The sequence below is a fragment of the Cottoperca gobio genome, chromosome 21 (genome assembly GCF_900634415.1).
Source record: "Cottoperca gobio chromosome 21, fCotGob3.1, whole genome shotgun sequence".
Classification (NCBI taxonomy): Eukaryota; Metazoa; Chordata; class Actinopteri; order Perciformes; family Bovichtidae; genus Cottoperca; species Cottoperca gobio.
The window spans coordinates 10,383,574-10,404,468 of NC_041375.1; the positions used below are offsets into that span (position 1 = coordinate 10,383,574).

General features: G+C 40.3%; 1 protein-coding gene across 2 annotated transcripts; it reads left to right on the forward strand.

Annotated features, from left to right (window-relative positions):
• Positions 1 to 912: 912 nt before the first annotated feature.
• On the forward strand, positions 913 to 19,501 carry agpat3 (1-acylglycerol-3-phosphate O-acyltransferase 3). 2 transcript variants are annotated; one of them, XM_029458894.1, is made up of 10 exons: positions 913 to 1,134; positions 10,015 to 10,072; positions 10,287 to 10,517; positions 11,180 to 11,349; positions 11,496 to 11,657; positions 13,157 to 13,310; positions 13,395 to 13,497; positions 15,941 to 16,016; positions 16,355 to 16,553; positions 16,734 to 19,501. In XM_029458894.1, the coding sequence occupies exons 3-10, from the start codon at positions 10,340 to 10,342 to the stop codon at positions 16,823 to 16,825; spliced, it is 1,134 nt and encodes a 377-aa protein (XP_029314754.1). In that variant the 5' UTR covers positions 913 to 1,134; positions 10,015 to 10,072; positions 10,287 to 10,339; the 3' UTR covers positions 16,826 to 19,501. The 2 variants fall into 2 exon arrangements, with proteins under 2 accessions (XP_029314754.1, XP_029314755.1); XM_029458895.1 differs by lacking the exon at positions 913 to 1,134 and adding an exon at positions 2,024 to 2,043.
• The last annotated feature ends 1,394 nt before the right edge of the window (positions 19,502 to 20,895 follow it).

A 20,895-nucleotide genomic window follows, 5' to 3' on the forward strand; every position in this document is an offset into this window, starting at 1 on the left:
CAGTATGAATAGCAAGGATTAACCCAAATAACCAGACAGGCCAATATGTCTGCCAACAGCAACCTAGATAAGAAACTCCAGGTTTCATGGTGAAAGAGAAAAGATGATTTGTCATAGGGACTGGTTCATGTTTGAGACATTATAGTCCCGTAACATAAAATGCCATATGTTATCAACAGACAGACAAGTTTTGTCACACAAAAGGCCTCTGGGTTTTTTTGTACAAATTTCAGATCCCTCAGTTTATCTCACTTCCAATTTACGCTGCAGCTTTGCAAACACACCAGCAGAGGGCTAAAGAGATCTAAAGTTGCTCCAACATGCACACCTATTCGGGGAATGAAATGACTTTGAAGACATGTCACTGGCTGTGTAAGGTTGTGATTTGGGAGAAAAATGACTGGTTTAAATGTAATGCCTTGTGCAGCATTTTTTTTCAGACATAGTGACTTAGAATAATACATTTTCAGCGCTTTAGACCAACATAACAAACTTTAAGTAGAAAGTTAAATATATATAGGCCTATATATATATATATATATATATATATATATATATATATATATATATATATATATATATATATATATATATATATATATATATATATATATATATATATTAAGTAGTTATTAAGTAGTTATTGTCTACATGTTTTGAATACTGGAGATTCAATTTGGGGGTGACAATGGGGTTCTTACAAAATCTAAATTACACATGAAATAATGTCTCAATAGTTTAACCTGGTCTATGAACTGATGTATTCTGGTCACTGGGAATCATTATATACTACACAATACATAGCCAATTTCAGTAAATATACTTAAACTTGTAATACGTGGATCGGCCCGTTATTTAAAAAGGTTATGTATTTTAATTATTTGAGAATAAATGAGGGGCCGGACCGGATATGGGGCATGCCACCTTCAGATGGGCTTTGAGGAAATGTGGGGCTTTAACAGACAAACAATAGCGCTCCTGCAAGTCGCATTACCTCAAGTCATTTTTATTGCGTTTTAGAAAACAGACGAAGTAACAAGGGCTTCTTAACCGAGTTACTTTACGCTCCTGAAGGCAAGAAAGCAGCAGGAAAGTATAACCAAATCTACCGACTCTCAAGCGAATAATTTCCAGGTAAGCACAGAGTAACGGTGCCATTACTGACACTGACGGCTAACGTTAGCTGGCTAACTAGCATAGCGTAACGTTAAACTAGTCAGGTCAGTTGACTTTTACAGATAACATTAATCTATGAAAAGAAGTTGGCACTCATTAGCAATTGAACTATGCAAATAGACGACACAGTCCATCTCCCCAATTATAATGATTACCCTGGCTACACTGGTTTGTTAACTTAGCATGCTAGCCCGTACAGTTAGCAGCCCACTCTGTCCTTGTGCTGCTGGGTTGAGTTGCACACTAACGTCAGGGTTATGCTCCTGTCAGCTGGCGTTAACTTATTTGCCGTCACTTCTGGCAACAACAGGACGGATCGGTTAGATTTATTTTCTCATGTAAAGATGTGGAATAGTTTGTGTTTGCAACTTTGTGTTCACCGCGCAGCTAGCTTATCGTGCGTCCCCCGGCCGCAGTCAAGACATGTGTCAAACGAGAAGCACAGTCGATGGATGGACTGAAGGAGCATGCTAGCTAGTTCGTTATTAAGCATTTTTAAGATAGCCATGCCGTACAAATGCATATAACTGTTACTCCATTGGTGTATTTTTATTCGGGGAAAACTGAGCTGCAAAAAAACTAAGACGTGTAACGTTAGCGTTACACTGAAATAGTACACAGTGCGCCATGCCAGAGTAAATGTCAAATATCTCAGGGTTCATTTGAAAACATTAATTACACTGCGAGCAGTCTGTACGGCATGTGAAGCAGCTGGCTCAGAGTTGACCTGCGTAAAAAAAAAGTCGTACCACACATCAGACGTCAGGTTACTGGAGTTCATTCAAGTCTGTGGTTCTTTCAGCCAGTGCCAACTTTAGACGTGAACCTTCATTTTAACCATCGAGGCGAGCAGTACGTGCGTGACAGGCAAGCAATTATTTTATTCCTGACAGTTCCTGCTAGCTATGGTGTAGCTAAAGAATGTGTTGACTTGTACTAGTGATCGTATTAATGCTTTGTGCAAGAGGCACTCATTGGCTCCACACTGATGTTGTAGAGCCTCTTGTAAGGTGTGCCTGCATGCAACAGACCTTGACAGGGAGATGTGTTGCCTGCTTAGTGCTGGGCCATGCTAGTGATTGTTTATTGTTCTAAGTTATTATGTAGTACGGTACATTGTGTGTATCATGTTGGTAATCTGATTTTTATTTAAACCGGACAAATAGCCATTTATCTAAATTGCAATCTGTTAAAATAGAATTACGCCTTGCCCGTCTCTTTTTTACAGTAGTGGTGTGGTAATCAGTTTTATCCTGCTGACCACATCCTATTGGCTATTTCTCAATTAATTCGATAAAAAGTGTTTGATGTACAGTAAGTAAGTAAACTACAAACATCAGTGAGTAATCTTTCTGTGCAACAAGAGGTTGTCAACTATTTACTTTTTATGTGTGTACGCAATTATTTGTTGCTTGCTCATTTTCTCCTTAAGAAAAAGCTAATTATGTTGTATTTTAGTAATCCCTGCACAGTCCACAACATTTAAAAAGTATTTGTAGGGTGGGTTTTATGCAGGGGGAGGGGATTATTTTTAAGTGTTGAACTAATTATTAGAAAACTAACAGTTTTGGCGTCTTAAGCCTAAGTACAAACAGAACTGAAGTTTCTATGTAACAAGACATGCATGTTTTGCAATGGTGGCCAAATCAAAGCATCAACCTCAAAACTTATAACTGAATATTACATGTCATAAAAATGCAGTTATTAATTGAACTCTTGATTCAAAGTCCAGTGAGATAACTGTTTGCACATAATAACCTATTGAACTCTTTATCGGCTAATCAAGTCTTGTAATGTAAGACTTTGAGACATAACTATGTAGATAAGCCTTTATCGATTCTGAGCAGTGATGTCTTGCACGGTAATCGCACATTATGTATAGGTTTATTAACCTTTTATAATAATTTGTGTGACTGCAAAGTAACATTGAATGTTTATACTCAGGCAGACAATTTTACCCATCAACTCCCCCCTCCTCCTTTTGCCTTTAGTCCTCTTATTTTGCTGACTACAGCAAGAATAGTCTGCCTTTTTATATGACCTTGACTCCTATCAGTCATCACTTCATATTATGCTTTACATCCAGAGCCCGGAGGAAGCTTTGAAAGGGTTGTAACTGTGTTTAGGGCAAATCCATTCCACGTCAGCCAGAGCTCTTTATCTTATTTGTTCAAGACTGTCCTTTCTGAGATACCCTTTTGTTCAGGCTTTGTATGGATGTTTGAGTAGTTTTCAAGATTTCCTCCATCAAATCCCATCGTTTTAAATGTAATTTGAAACGACTCCACATTATTGATCCCTGGAGAATATCTTTGTGTTGAACTGTTGCCACTGAGCATGCTTAAAGCACACAGTTTACACTGCTGAGAGGAATAAACTACACTCACTGTGACTATTGTAATAAGTAATATAGCCTATATCACCCAAAGGCAAAGTTCTTGAATGTGTTTTTAATAGTTGGACAACAGTAGATTTCTAAACAGACGATACATGTTAGGAGGATCAATTAATTGCTGGTTTTGGTCTTGTCATGTTGATTTATGATAATAAATACATTATAAATGTAATGTATTGTGCATGTTGGTTGTATTATTGATATCAAGACCATGAACGTGGCCACGATGGTGATTAATTTATAAACTCTAAAAGCCAAAAATTGTGATTCAATCTGGGCAAATCCAAATTAAATCTCTTCTGGTGTATCATCATCCTCAATGTTAGTTTTTTTTTTTGGCCCATGTGTGCATGTTCGTAATCAAAGGAATTGAATGCACGATCAGTGTTATTTACCTGCCGTAGTAAGTGGTGTGGCTTTGAAATATCACACTTGGCCTAACACAAAACTATAACTGAAGTTTCAATTGAGTGTTCAGCATTACAGTGGTGCTATGTGCAGGATTGAGAGCACTTCATGCTTTAAAACATGAATGACCTTCATTGTCAAGCTATCACAATGTATTTTTATCTCTATTTATATTTGGCTTTATTGCCCAGTGGCAAGGCCTTAGGTCTGTACTCTAACCTTTGACCTTTTTGATTCAGTAAACACTGGAGTTCATTTCTGCATCTCTCTGCCAGCTTGTCTGAACCACATCTGACATTGGGCTCTGTGAGGGAACCCAAAAGGCTTTTGTTGGCTTGCCCACTAGCCCTGTTTGCCATCTCTGTGTGGTAGCAATACAGATCTGTTGTAAATAATTTTTGGTACCCAAAGTTCTGTTAAGAAGGCAGACAGCAATGATGTAGGATAAACTTAATTGGCTTTGGGTTAATTCATCCCTAATTACACTAGTCCAAAGAAAAACGAAGCACAGCATGGCAACGCATATGAAGAGGTTGTCCAAGGAAACTATTGGCCCTCTCTTTGAGGTTGTCACTTCTGCCTAGCTGTTTACTAAAAGGTGACCAATGGCAAGGTGCGGCAAGAAATTCTACATTATGATTGGTTCCGTTAGCACAACGGCTCTTCTAACTCAACCTTGGTTGGAGAGAGCCCAGCCTACTTCTTTGTTAATGTTAATGGAATGAGACATATCCAGGGTGCCCATAGCCTGCTAATCAGACCTAATCTGATCCATTGGATTAGAGGATGGGAATGCTGCATGCCTGTAAGCCACTGCTTATATGTACCTCACTCCTTCAAGAAGTGAGCCATCTTTCAGTCTTTCTAGCATTCATTAGAGGACTCTTTTTGCACTCGCTCTTAATGAAGATCCAATCTTATTGGTAATTTTTCTGGTGATATTAAATAATTTCTCCTCTGTAAACTCTTGCACTGATTAGTCAGCTCCTACAACAGGATTTGGGATCTCTGTGTTCTTGCTGTCATCATCATAAACTCCCTCTTTCCTTCTGTGGGATTATCATGGCGATGAAGCAGGACAGTCTGTGACTAGCCACTGCTCTCTGCAGGATTTTACTTTATGTTTTTTTATTCCGGCTTTGATTTGGTGAGATACCAGGAGCCAAAATGCTGAACCAGAGTGCTGTGGTGATCTTCACTGGGATTTGTGGGGCATTGGTGGTCATGGCAATGGCCTACTATGTCTACTGGTAAGTTAAATGTGAGATAGGTGGTTTGACTGTGCTAGAATGGGGCCTACCAGATTTATTAGAACTTGTAAAAAGACGTAGAAGTCAACATAGCACTTCAGGCTCAATCGTTTACGGTGGTGTGTAGCCCTTTGCAAGCCAAATGAAGTAGCATTAAAATTACTTGACAAAGGTGCAGTGCCTGCCAGGATATGGCTCAGGTTTACCTGTATTTAGCTGCTGTCTTTTAATGTACATTTTAACAGTCTTTTCTCATATCAGATATTTCTAGCAAGCAGTGGTTATTTGTTGGCATAGAAGCTGTATACAGGTGATCTAGAGTAGAAGCAGCTGTCCGGCCTTAAGCAGCTTTAACCCAGTCAGCTGCTCTAATCTTTGTGGGGTTACAGGTGGGTTGCACCTGCAGGGAGGTGGACCTCCACTGGCTGTTTTTTAAGGGTTAAACCCAATGTTTTCTTCTGAATGTCTTTTATTCCATCTTTGTTATTGAAACCTCAACACAAGACAAATATGGTCACAAGAGAACACGTGATGTGTGGTTCGACCGACGCACTACAGGGAAAAATGTATGTTTGATCAGCACAATAATATCTTTGAGTTTTTTTAAAGATCTTCTGTTGATATTCTGATTTGGCCGAGAGAGAGGTTAAATTTTTTTTTAAATAGGGTTTCACTTTTTTCTGTTAATACTGAACTAATGACCTGAATAGCTGATTCAATCAATTGCGCTTTGCAACAAAGAATTGTTTATTTTGAACTTGGATATAGAGCCAAAAGTGCATTGGCATAGTTACTTTGATCTTTGTATAAAAACATTAAGTCATTATATACTGTGGGAAAAGTTCAAACTTAATAGAGCAGCCTATCATTTCTTTATTGCAGTGAAGTCAGTGTCGCGGTATAAGGCAGCCAAAACATAAAAAGATATTAGTGTAAAGCCATATCAAAGATATTGAGGTAGGCTAATTTAGAAATGGTGTCTCAAACAAACTGCTTGTTCACTAAGGAGTGCTGACGAGTTATTTTTCAACTGTTCTGCAAAGCTGTATGAATAAATGCTCCTCAAGACCCAAGCCAAGTCCCTGTGTCTTGCTCACTTAAGGTGGGCGGACCTTTTAAGGTGGACTAGCTTTTCTCCTTTAGAGACAAACCGCTCTTCCGAGTTTTGCTTCAGAGTTTCTTTTTTTCCACTGTTTAACTGATGGCAATAATCAATGCTTTTTGTTAAACTATTAATTATTAATATCCCTAGTCAGTGTTTCCCCTAGGTTTACTGCTTTGGAGGGTGCGCTTTACAGCAGAAATAATGTTTACATCCTGGTACAAAAAACGGCGGAGTCTGCACTGTCAAGATGTCGACACATGCATTGAGTTTCTTAACGGCTCTTCGGGAACCTTTGGGTGACATCACAGTGACTACGTCCTTGTTTTCTATAGTAAATGGGTTGGACTAATATTCCCTTGAGACCTTTGTTGGCCATTTAACCTGAAATCTCAAAGCAAATGTGTTGAGAGTTGCTGGTTAGTTGTATTTTTGCAAAGATGTTATTTTTGGAGGCGGTATGATTGCACACAAAGTGATAAGAAGCACTTTGCTCTAGGCACTTTGAATCAAGGCCTCCAATTCAACTTGAATGTAAATGTGTGGTTGTTCTGAGCTGTATGACTCCATGTACAGTAACCTAAAGAAGAGAATGTGGAGGAAAATTAGAACAAGGGTCATGGTATGTTTTGTTTTTTTTTTAAATCTGTCTGTCTAAGCTCTCTCACAGAGTTGGTATGTAGCTCTGAAAAGACTGTAATGTCTTGTCTTAAGGGGGAAGGGATAATTCACCCTAAAGCAGGATCCATGGTGAGGTGGTGGTGGTCTAGTGGTCATGCTTCCAAATAGAACAGAAGGTTGTGAGTTCAAACCCAGGCAAGGCACTAAACCCCAAGTTGCTCCAGGGGGACTGTCCCTGTAGTTAGTTCATGACATGTAATGTAAAATATGTAATGTTAGGCCTAATGCTTGTTTCCACAGCATAAGTTGGTCAGGGTCACTTCTCTATTGGCTGCTTGTGGCCAAACAACACAGATTATAAAATGTAACGATGTCCTTTCTCTACCAAGTTTTAAAGTCTTTGTGACCACATTTTAAACCATATGGACAAGAATTGAAACCAGTGGCTGATTGTAAATGGAAAGATAATTCCAACCAAAGCACTACATTGACCAAATCTTTTCTTCAAAATCAATGGAAAAAGAGAGCTTAACAGAAGCCTACAGTTGGTGTCAAGTCACACGCATAACAAGTGTGTTTACATTGTTACCCAAGCATGCATGTTTCAACGTAATACAATGACTTTAACATTTACCAGTCATTTTGACCAGATGTTTTGTTAACTACTTTAGAAACCGAAAACTATAAATCGGACAATTTGACTAGCGAGTAACTTCACACTGTCTCTTCTTCAGTGTTGTAGCGCTCCACGCTTCCAAAATCGGTTACACAAGCCACGACTGAAATGTGCAATAGTGTAACTTTACCCCTCCAAGTCACTCTCTCCCAGTCCCAGTAGAAACAAAGGTCATATCTGTAACACAATGCAGAGACAACTGTGGATGTTTGGACTGATATCTATCAGCCGATAGATGACGCACACGTGACAGTATTTCAACACTTCAGTGTGTCTTAACCACAGAGATTTAGAAATGTTTCTATGTCCATTTGCCCAAGAGACTGAGCTGAAGTTCTGTGCATGTGCATGTAAGATTTCATTTCCTTTACACCAAGGCTACTTTGTTATTCTATGTGTTGAGTTACAGTGTTTGAAAAAGATTGATTGCATTGGATCAGACTAGTTAACTATGTGGATTAATTTTAGGCTGCTCCGTTTACTCTTTACTGAGATGGTACTACAGACTCGAGGTAAAAGATGGCTGTAAATATATTTGGATTGCTTGAAAATGAAGACATATTGGATTTCTGGTCTTATATATTTAGAGGCTTTTTCAACTGTTTTTTTTTTTTTTTGTCAGGTTAGATAAAACAACTTGGGTTATATTGTTTTAGACTGTTTTAGAAATGTACTCACTGTCATCCAGTTGGTTTGTTTTATCTAGTGGCAAAAATGTAGCCAGTATTTGAAGCAACAAGACATTACAGACGCTGTGTGAACAAGACAGTGTCTGTGGTTGGAGACTGTTATGTCGGTGTGACACGCAGCCTGGCACACAGTTTCTCTCTCCCTTGTTGTCTAGCATGCAGGCTGTTGTTCCAAAAGAAAATGCCATATGGCCTCTTTTTCCTGCTTTGCTGACACAGTTGAATCAGTGAATGCAGGGGACTGTACATGCGTTGATGTTGCAACTAGTTAATCGTATAGGCCTAGATATAAACCAAAATATGACTTTGATATGATACCTGCCTTTAAATATCCATACTGAAACGATACTATGGCAAAAACCTAAAACATTAGGAAAAATATAAATAGGAGATGGAACATTTGCTGTGACGGCTGTTGTAGATGTGGTTTAGACGATGGAGCCTCCCTGCTAATATTGTGTTACCTTCATAAGGCCGGGCGCAACTCCTCGGTATACCGTGCAACACTAATAAGCCTAAAAAATTAAAAATTGTTATCTTCCAGAATTAATTGAACTTTAAGTGCAGTAGACCTGCAATGATTAGTCGTCTAATTGAACGAGTTTGAACTCAGTTTTATATTACATTAGAAAAGTTATAATGTAAACTAAGCCGGTGGAGGCCCACTTGGCAATCCTGAAGTGGATTGGGTGTCTACAGATCGCTGCATAGATCTGCAAAAGGACAACCCAGATTAGAAATGTTTCTCAGAAAAGCTTTAAACTGGCTTAACCTACACTTTAATGGGCTTTGGTGCAGATGTGGGAAAAGTCTATTAATGGCCAGGTGGCCTAACCTATGCCTGCATGGGACAGATCCATCTTTTCCTCATCCATTTAGCTCTATACCTGCATAGTCTTATCATGGAGTGTTGGAGCTTTTCCCAGCATGCTTTGCACAAACACAGAAACATCCTAGATAGACCCCCAGTCGGTTGAAGTGCTAATAGTCAGACAAACTGTCACATCCTTGCATACCTAAATATAATACAATTCAATATTTTCAGTTAAATTGACCTGTTTGAGGAAACAGGAGCACCCATAGGAAACTCGCACAAACAAGAACCTAAACTCTACAGGCAGCATCATTGAGTGGAATACGGTGCACTAGGGCTGCAACGTATCATTTATGTACAATTAATTGTTTTGTCCGACCAACCATCTAAAAGATACTAAATGTATCTGTTCTGAGGTCTGTGCTTTACTATGGAATATAAACCCTAAAGCAGAACTTTTATGTACTCTTCGTTTTTAAGAAACGTATGTCAGAGTGTAATACAATGTAATGGCTGTATTCAAGTAGTGTTTTTCATTGAAACGTGTGAAATGTGGCACGCCGTTCTCGTAGCCTTTGTAAAAGGTCAGGCTCAGGTCAAAATGAGGACGGCCACAAAAAAATTTAAACTCAGTAACAATGGTCTTTGTCACACCGATGAGTCATTTTTCAACACGGCTATAATGGCACATTACTCACCACAGCGTGTGCCACAATTTAGTCCTGCATCTGTCTTCTGGTTTGTGTTAACTTGCCAGCCACACTTTCTGACGTTCTCTTGTCTTTAGCTAACACAATACAACCTGTTTGATGAAGCATCCACTGTACTGTTGCCTTTTATGTAATTGCTGTTCGCTCATCCTCTGTTCTTCTGTCTTCATCAGGTCTGTAGTATTAGCTGACGGGCCGTGTAAACGCGGCTTGTAAAAGGATCCCACCGTGGTAAGAAACACTACGGTTTTATTTTTTCATTTCTGAATGCATTTTGCCTGCAGAACAATAGACTGGCCACATCCTTTTGTCTACATGTTTCAATCTCTGATTCCCCTTCACATTATTTTTACCCTCCTCCCTTGTGCTCTCAAACCCCCAAACCTCTCAGTAAAGTTGTTTTCATTGCTGTGGCACTGCCTCTTCTGTTTCTGCCCTCTCTCAGGTTTGTCGTAGTGTATAGAGAGGAGCCTACTTGGCTCTCCAGGCTCCTCAGCCATGGCTCTGCTGGCCAACCTGAAGAGCCTTTTCATCCTGCAGTTGCTGATGGGCTTTGTGTTTGTTGTGAGCGGCCTCATCATAAACTTCATACAGCTCTGCACCTGCATCCTCTGGCCAATCAACAAGCAGCTCTATCGCACAATCAACTGCCGGCTCGCCTACTCGCTCTGGAGTCGTGAGTGCATGATACTAAATTTCATATTTTTAAGTAATGTAAACAAGAAATGGCACCAGCTAGTGTGTCACACTAGACCTGACCACCTGCTGAATGCATGTGAATTAATCAGTTTCCTTTTTAGCTCCGAGATAAATCTAAAGTCCCTAGCTACTGGGGGTAACGATCCATCGATCTGGATCATCGCTTCAATGATCATCAATCCAATATCATCGATGCAAAGTGAAAACATCAGTGCATATCATCATCTTTAAGATACGCCATTATTTTGAGTTTTCCATGGCACGTCCTAAACATTGAGTTTTCCATGGCACGTCCTAAACATTCAAACAGTGCTAGCGCTGTTAGCGAGTGGTGCTAGTGGGGTAGTGCTACGGAGTGTGCGAACAAGAGATTGTGTTTAATGGGCAGATGATATTGTCTCATATCCATTACAGCCCCTGAAGTTGGGGCAGACTGTGATATCAGCAAATATCCTATGATTGTCCAAAGAATCAATAAAATATCTTCGATATCATAGATCCCCGTTATATTAATCAGCGAAACTGAGAAACAAACCTGACAAGGAAAATGCCTTCAACTTAGTTCTTATAGTCAATACACTAAATGTTGAAGAGTTGTCAGTTCCCAGTGCGCCACATGATGTGTTGTGTGTTGTGCAGAGCTGGTGATGCTGCTAGAGTGGTGGTCGGGCACAGAATGCACGCTATACACCGACCAAGCTACGGTGGACAAGTTTGGCAAAGAGCATGTCATCACCATCCTCAACCACAACTATGAGATCGACTTCCTGTGTGGCTGGACCATGTGTGAAAGATATGGCATCCTGGGGGTCAGTAATGTTGCAAATTATTAGTTAAATTATTTGCTTGTCAACATCAGATCCTGATCTTAAAGACAAAGTCGGACTTAAATCCTGATCGTGAGAAATTCAAGCTTCATGATTATACATATACCTGTCCCCCCCCCCCTCTCTAGAGTTCCAAAGTGCTAGCCAAACACGAGCTACTGAAGGTTCCTCTGATTGGCTGGACCTGGTACTTTTTAGAAATAGTCTTCTGCAAAAGAAAGTGGGAGGAGGACCGAAATACCGTCTTCAAAGGACTGAGCAGGCTAAAAGACTACCCTGAATATATGTGGGTAAGTACACGTCTGGTGTGACTGTATAGGTGTAGCACTAAGCTGTGTATAAGGTTCAGCAGTTTGCTTAGAATCATTTTCATGATGCAACACATCTATTGGCATAAATACCACACCATGGACTTTTGCAATTGGTGAACTCTAGCCAGGTCTCACAATAGTCTTCTTACTAACAGACAGACATGTAGTTACTTGAGTACAACATTTCAGTGACACGTTGCTGAGATGGCTAAAACAAGGTCCTACAGAGAACATGCGTTGAGTAATAATCCCTCATTGCTCAGAAAAAAACTGTATGAACACACAGCAAGTATAGCAGGTCAAAGGTTAACCTTAAACTTGGCCTGTAAGCGTTTTATGCGGAGCAGTTTGTGTATTGACATTACAGATTGCTTTTGTTTTTTCTTCCAAATGAGTTTGACCAACCAAGGAGTTTTTTAACAACCTGAACAATTGTGTGACAGCTTGTATAACCTCAGCTGTTAACTTGTTGAACACAATGTTCTTTCTACTAATAGGGACAATGGTCAAAACTTCAAAAATAAGATCTATGATAAAATATTAGAAAATCCAGATGCTGCCCTTTGACTCAGTCTCTCTTACTGTACGTAGATTGAGCTCAGTGGAGGTATACACACAAGTTCTCCGAGTCCACCAGCTGTATTTAAAATCCCTCAACAGGAGGGTATGTGTTTTTTCTGTGAAACTTCATGAACTGGACTTTCCACTGTGCATAAACAGCCACAGGCTTTCACTGTACTTAAACAAGCAAGTGGCTTACATGCATTGCATCCCACCTGGTGGGAGTTTGGTGTGCAGCTTTTACTGAAGCAGATACTTACTGTGACTCTACCAGTTCACCTGCTGAGATTAGGCAGATCAGCAGTTGATCTAATTACCGCTTAAAGTCAAGCATTATGCCACCGCTCATGACAGTTTTTTTTGTGTTCAGTTTAAGTGAACACTAGAGCTGCAATGATTAGTCCACCAATAGCAACTGTTTTGATAATCAATTAATTGTTAAAGTAATTTTCATCCAAAGATTGCAGAACATGGTTTTCAGCCCCTCAAATATGGAGATGATGTGCTTTTCTGTTTTATATCACATTAAACAGACTTTCTTTGGGTTTGGGTCTGACGAAACAAGACATCACCTTGGACTTGAAAAATGTCCATCCCAGTTTCTCCAACTATTTTCTGACGTTCTATAGACTAAACGATTAATTGGCAGATTACTCTATAATGAAAGTAATCGTTAGTTGCAACCCTATTAGACGCATCTTATTAGACTTATAAGATGCTGTCTTTATTTAGCATTGTGTCACATTAAGGTGATCTTGATCTGTAACTCAACCAAGCAGAAGTAGGGTACTGGATGGGACAAGAGAAAGGAGCTCGCCTCACGTCTGTGATTCTTCTTTTATAGGTCTGTGTGTTTGTGTGTGTGTGTTTGTGTGTGTGAGTGTATGTGTGTTAACGCAGCTCATCTCCCTCCACAGTTTCTGCTGTATTGCGAGGGTACCCGCTTTACAGAGACCAAGCACCAAATCAGTATGCAGGTTGCAGAGAGTAAAGGCCTGCCCAAGCTCAAATACCACCTACTGCCCCGAACCAAAGGATTCACCACCACACTGCAGTGTCTTAAGGGCACAGGTAGTGTATACAAGAACACAAAGTTCATCATGCTCAATTCACAGCAAGTCTTTTATTCTTAATCTGTGCTTTTCTCTATTGCAGTATCTGCTGTGTATGATGTGACGCTCAACTTTAAAGACAACCAGACTCCCACTCTCCTGGGCATCGTCAGCGGCAAGAAATATAAGGCTGACTTGAGTGTTAGGTGAGTGCCACTGATACCCTTCATTTACTTTTGAATTGTCAGTTATTGTGATAACGATGTCTTACGATGTCTTACGCTGCCAGCTGTACTGTATTTTTTCAAGTGGAAAGCTATGAATATATTCTAAAGTTTATGGCCTCCTACCAACTGCATTTGTACCCATAACAATGAAAGAGACGGTGAGAGCGCTCAAATGTTGGCTAGTTTCCAGCACAGTTATGGTTCCAGAACAATAACCGTAATGGCCAGAACACTCCTACTGAGTGAAGAGCTGGCCATGAGACAGAAACGGATCGGGATGGCTCACTCTGAAACGTCTGAGAAAAGCTTATTTCTGGACAGCAAAATATAGTTTCTTCTATTTACTCAATTAAACACATGGGAAAAGGAGAATACTGGGGGATACTTTTTATTAGTTTTATGCTAACATGGTTGAGACGGCTAAACATACGAGTGAGTTTAAAAAAATCCCTCCACACAAAAATTGATGATCTGATGGTGCAGAGTGGAAGAGAGTTTTAGGTGAGGGTGCCCCCCGGTGGTGAGAAACTGCCCTAACGGGACACAAGTGATTTACTATGTGATCTTGAAATATTTTCTGTTGCACTCTGAGAAGACTGGATTTATCATGAAATGTTTTTTGCATCTTATTGTCGATTTTATATTATGATTTGAGAGTCGTACTCTTTATTCAACTCTCTAATGTCCTCATTTGTGCATCGATTGTAAGTAAAACGAAGTGTTTTTAAAATACATATTTTTGATGAGGTTGTATGTCTATGAAAGATGTGTGAATATTTAATAATTTACAAATGGTACTTTTAGGTTGGTTAGCCATGAGTTCAATATTTCTCTACTTCCCTTTTTTTCTTGCTGGGCTGAAGATATCATGCTCTTTCAAGGCGGGGACATACAATTAACCTGATGGATAAATTGAGATGCACAAACCATAACTATAAATTGGTCTGACTAAGTCTGTTCAACTCTGGATCAGTTAGTGTTGATAATCTGGAGACATGCATACAGAGTGTCGTGTTGCAACACTCTTCTAATGCTAGTCTTTCTCATATAATCAATCATTTTCACAACTGGGACGTAACCTGTGTGAGCAGGAGAAATGGTAAAATTGTGTGGTGTGCCAATCCTACTCAACAGGTATCTATGCACCTAAAGCTCACAGCGTTCTTATAGAAGTCATTCACCTTCAGCTCTCTGTGCAGAATTTAAATTACCAGCTTCTCTATATCTGCGTTTCCACCGCATGTGTGGCTCTACTCGCCTCACATAATTTTGTTTTCCACTGCGGATGGTACCACCTCAGTGTAGGCGAGGTGATCAGCTGTTCTCCATAGCGACCGTTTGAAACGTCCTTGTAAACGGGAAACTCGCGGAATCGTTTCATTGGCAACCAAACGGAGGAACGTCTGCACTTAATAATTTGTAAGGCATAGTGTAGTTGCCATTTCTTTTAAATCTTGCTTGAGTGAACAAAAGAAAATAAAAATAGTTTGCTATTTAAATATGCTGGGTTTGTGCAGGATGTGACGCGCTAGTGACGATTCTCTCTGACTAATCAGTGTTCTGCAGTGTTTTAACGTCACCTTTTTAATATCGGCTCAGCTCGCTTGGAACCACGGCTGAGGTGGAACTAAAAAAATATTTTTTATAAAAAATTAAAAGTACGTAGTACCAGGTACTGTGCCGTGCGTAGTACCAGGTACTGTGCCGTGCCTAGTACCAGGTACTGTGCCTAGTACCAGGTACTGTGCCTAGTACCAGGTACTGTGCCGTGCCTAGTACCAGGTACTGTGCCGTGCCTAGTACCAGGTACTGTGCCTAGTACCAGGTACTGTGCCGTGCCTAGTACCAGGTACTGTGCCATGCCTAGTACCAGGTACTGTGCCGTGCCTAGTACCTGGTACCAGGCACGGTACCAGGCACTGTGCCTAGTACCTGGTACTAGGCACTGTACTAGGTACTGTACCAGGTACTAGGCACTGTGCCTGGTACCTGGTACTGTACTAGGTACTGTGCCTGGTACTAGGCACGGCACAGTACCTGGTACTAGGCACAGTACCTGGTACTAGGCACGGCACAGTACCTGGTACTAGGCACTGTGCCTGGTACTAGGCACTGTGCCTGTGCAGTGGAAATGTGGCTTATATCAACATCTCAAGTTAAATTGTTTATGATGGACATCCATTTTTTTGTTTTGTTGCATGTTGCTGAATTCTTGTTCTTACGGGATTCCGGTTGTTGCTTAGTGATGCAACAACCTGTCATCCAGTGTGTTATCTTTTGTATTTTCTCACTTGTTCATTATGTGCTCATTCCGTCATTGAGACAAAGAAAAAATATCTGTGAATGTTGGCTGAAAAAAAATACTGTCTAATCTCTGTAGTTTCAAGAATCTTAAGGTCCAGTTTTTCTCTTTCCCAACCAGGCGGTTTCCTGTGGAGGATATACCAGAGGATGAGAAGGAGTGTGCCATCTGGCTGCACAAGCTCTACCAGGAGAAGGTAAACTGAAGAAAGATGACATTAAAGCCATAATCTGTAAACAAAATGCACAAAGTATTCACAGATGTTTTGACGAGTCAACACTGTCATTTAGCCAAACCAAAATTCTAGTAGTCGCTCCATTAAACTAAAGGAGCACGCACACCTTAACTTACTTGTTGTGCATGATAATTGGTTACTATTCAAGCAGTTTGATTCGTCACTTCAAAATGTATTAGTCTGTACAGTATATTTAATGCAAGCATGCAGGAGGTTACTATTGTCTCAGGTCAAATGAGGCAATGGCATACATGATCAATAATGCAGTACAAACCAACTATTCTTTCCGTCGTGCTCAGGATGCTTTGCAGGAAACCTACAAAAAGGAAGGCAAGTTCCCCGGACCCACAATAATCCCACCACGCAGGCCATGGACGCTGCTGAACTTCTTGTTTTGGGCCACCGTGCTGCTTTCACCCCTCATCAACTTTGCTTATGGAGTGGCCGTCAGTGGCTCCCCCCTCCTCATCATTGGCTTTATCATCTTCCTCATCATAGGTAGGTACACACTGCACCAGTGGCCCTTAGAAGGAAACACAATGAAGCTTCTTCCTCTTGTGGATTGACCAGGAGACAGTGGTTCTATAAATACAATTAAAACTGCTGAAATCACAGTGTTGTTTAAATCGAATCGCTGTCCTTATCCCCGTTTTTTTTCTACTTTATTCTCTCCCCCAGCCTCGATAGCTATCCGCCGCCTCATAGGAGTCACCGAGGTGAAGAAAACAGGCTCCAGTTACGGCAACCCGGGGGTCAAGAAAGAAAACTAAAGTGTCACCCCCTTTCGTGTACGGCCATTTCTGTACGGTCACCCTGCGGTCTCTCACCCCTACCCAACTCCATTCTCCTCCTACTGTTGAGTCAGTTGGGAGGCTGGGGAGGAGACCAGAGTTAGAAATACCAATGGCACTAGAGGGAGAGGGAGAGAGAAAGCATGGACGGTCTGGGCATCAAGCTCTCTGGTGTAACACAGAACACAAGGAGGGGGAGATGCAGCATTATATTCCCCTTGTTTCTTTCTTAATTAAAAGTCCTGTTAGTTTTTGGTAAAAGCCAAGGTTAAGCTCCTAACCTGTCTGAGGTCACATGGACAGCCAGTCAGCCGATTTCCTGTTCTCCACTTCCTGTCAGAGTCACCAGCCAATCAGGGAGTGGCTTATTCTCTTAGCCCACAGAACACAAGCCGATCCGTATCCGATCTTTTAATCTTAACCATCCAGGGCCTGTGCGTTTGTGCAACAGCAATCTGTAACATGCATAACTCCCTTTTTTTCCACTTAGTGGGACTTGTATTTGGAACTTGTGTTTGAGGCCCCGCCTGAGCTCCTTAATCTTAAAGGGTCAGTTCACCAAAATAGCAAAAACATTTACTTTTTAACTTCTAGGTATCCACCATGCGGATAGTGTGCGTTTTTATGTGCCACTCCAATACAATGCAGGCGAGTGAAATGTTGTCCATTGAGTTAAAATCATTGCTAAAGTACATTTGAAAAACTAAACCGCAGTGTGTCTTTCCAGAATAAATGTCTCTGTTACTCTGGACAACTTCTCACAATTTTCATCAGTAACTATATGTCGATTGTAAAAAACAATATTAAATAATCCAAGTAATTTAATACATTGCTTCTGGAAAGGGACATTGCGTTTGAGCTTTTCAAATATCAGTATTTGAGCACCACCAATGACATTCACTTCACCTATATTGTATTGGGTTAGCAGCAGAAGTCTCAGGGCAGAGATCTCAAAATACAAATCCCACATCATCTCCAGCTAGACACCGCAGTTTTTATATCTTGTGATGTGGCTCATTAGCTTCTTTGCTTGGAGAGGCTGGTGTCTGCTGAACTGCAGAAAGGGCTCCTATTGTGAAAACTGTTCTCATCAAGGACACCTACCATCTGTTACAGGTCTCGTTTGTAGCCTGCAGCACCCTCGGATTCATCCCGACACATTTTGATTATTTTTCCAGTTTCTATTCCTATTTTCACTTGCTTAATAGGAATTTGCATACATGATATCATTTCTGTTTAAAACCTCATTGGACACTTTCATACCCCCTAAATGTGACGTTTATTCAACCAGCAAACACTGAAGCAGTTCAACCCACCCACCCCCTGCTCTGATGCCAGTGTTGACTGTTTAAATGCAGTGCACACTGCTCTGTTCTGAAGAAGTGGAACCAGATTCCAGAAAAAGGTCACCAACTGTCTTCATGTGGCTTCGCAGCTGTTGACATAATTTGTCTGTCCAGATTTAGACTGCAGTAGTAATGTTTTAACCTTTGCCTTAAATCAAGCTTGCTCAGGCAAGGGATTGCTTATTCGCCACCCCTTTAAAACAGCACTTAACGCTGCGTTCTGTTTGAATATTCATCCTTTTCCTCCCATTACAGGAGCAGTGTGCATTCATTTGGTTTAATATCCAAAGCGAATCAGTAATTGAGAAACACTTTCACATTTTGGAAAGTTGTTGGTTTGTTAAAAGCATCCTTGTACTTGTACATAGTTTGTTAGTTAAAGAACACTACTTGCGCGCCGTGTGCAGGCAGCTTTGTGTCTCTGGATGTCGTAGCCATTGTTGGTTGTTTATAAATGCAACAAATTCAACTTTGGCTGCTGCAGTACCTGAGTGGATTTCCTCCCGTGTGAAAAGCCACATTTCCTAATCCAAAATGCAAACAATGGTAGCAAGAAATGGAGAGGATATTTTGTGTCCTGCTCTCCCCCCCTCCTCTGCCACTTGTAGTGTTAATCATTTATTTTGGTTTTAGTTTGTCACTCCTCAGCAGCAATATCTTGTGTTCTTCCTCTCTGTGTAGAGTTATGTCAACCCAGACAGATTTCATGCAAGCCTTAATAGACTGCTGCTTAATTTTTTTGTGTGAACATTTAGAAGCTAATGAGCCCCTGTGGTAGTGAAGAAAATGTCCTTCAGTATAGCAAGCAAGTTGCTGGGATTAGTTGCCAAGCAGCTCGTTTAACATTAAGAATTAAAAAGAAACAAGAATGGATAAAGTCTGCTCTTATGCACAACGAGCTACGTTTGTAATCAAGTCACATTTTTTACAAGAAGACACTTTGAGTTGCTTTACCTCAAATATTAGTTTAAAGCTGGCCTGGTATATTTTTCCTCAAGAGGTCGAAGAATGCCGTGCAACTCATTCTGTCATTCAGTAAAAGTCATATTCCAAAGCAGAAAGGATGCGGAGAAGTTCAGACAAGTATTTGGAAAAAGTTTTTACACTGGATTTTTTTTTGTTTTTGTTCGAGGTCTCCAATGAAATCAAATAACATTACAAATTGACGACACTTGAGGACTTATTCAAATCTCAAACACAATTGATTTAGTGGCACCTTTTGCGTCGGCTTTTGTTTTGTTTTCAAACGCTATTTTTATGTTTTCTTCAATTAAAACACTTGAGAATATTAAAGGATTTAATCACAAAGCAACGCTTACTCTTTTGACTTATTTGGATTTGTGTGAGTTTCTCTGTTTGCACAGCAGGTCAGATACAAGGAGTATAGCTCAGTGTGATTCCAGGGGCAGGGGAGCTGAAGCCACACGTTTCCTCCCTCCATCTTTTCTCATCTTTCAGACACATTTACATCCATCCTCCTTCATTCATCATGACGCATCCAAAATGATACATTAAGATGCAGTATTAAGTCACACGAGTGTGACGGTATGTAGACTGTGTAAACTGAAAATATGTATATATGTTAATGACGAATGTCACATTCCTCTTTTAGAAATTGTAGAGATGTACGTAGTTCTTTTGCAGTAGACTTTTTGAATGACACATTGACAAAATTTTCCCTCAAATGTCCTGATGACATTTTGGATATATAGTCACAGGACATGTGATGGGATGTTGAGAGACTGTATAAATATGTACATAATGTAAACTATGAGTATGATGTTCACTTTTAGAAATGGCAGCGACGCTCTTCTTTTCAATTCAGTTGTTTTGAAAGACGGGCCTTGCATTCAGGCTACAACCAAATGTACCACTGATGGGGAACGCTACAGCCGAAGGAGATTCAAACGGAGTGGGCCTCCGGTGCAGTTTACCAAATGATCTGCAAAGGTTAGAGCTGACACTAGCTCACCTTTCAGGTTTGGATCTGTAAATGCCTTCAGCGAAGCGTCTCCTAATTAAAGCCACAGACAAAGCTGTAGTCACAGATGATGCTTACAAAGCATTTTTCCAACTTTGTAATTAATCATGGTTTCTTACTGTAGTTAATTACTTTTTGCATGATGTGCACTATTGCACAGTCACTGAATCGAGTTCATTCTGACTCGGGGACTCTTTTAGACTGGCAATGCAACAGCTGTGGCATTAACTCTGAATTTGAACCTGAATAAAAAGGCGTTCTGAGGAAGCTGAAAAAGTGTGATTCTTTACTTTGTTAAGATATATGTGCTGCTCAGACTTCATGACTTTTCTTTAAAGCCCCTGAAGACTTTTCAAGTCATACATTTTTCTATGCAATATAAAATATTCATGACTAAATAATTTAAAACCAATGCTAAATTTGAAAGAGTTTAATGTAGAAAACTGCTAATCTTCCCTGGGACAGTGTGGGTGTGGTTTAATCAGATTAGATTTAAAAGCTTCAACTGATCAAATGTTACTCTGGTGCACGACAATACATGAAATACATGACCTCACTTTGTTCCGACTTTTCAGTGCCTTCAATGACCAGTCGATGTCATTATAGTAAATTACCGTAAAGATTCAATTCAGGCTAAACGTGTGTGTGTGGCTAAACGTTTGAATTCGACAAATGGTAACTTTTGTGGACACGCTACACATCGTTTTCATTTTCCACAATTT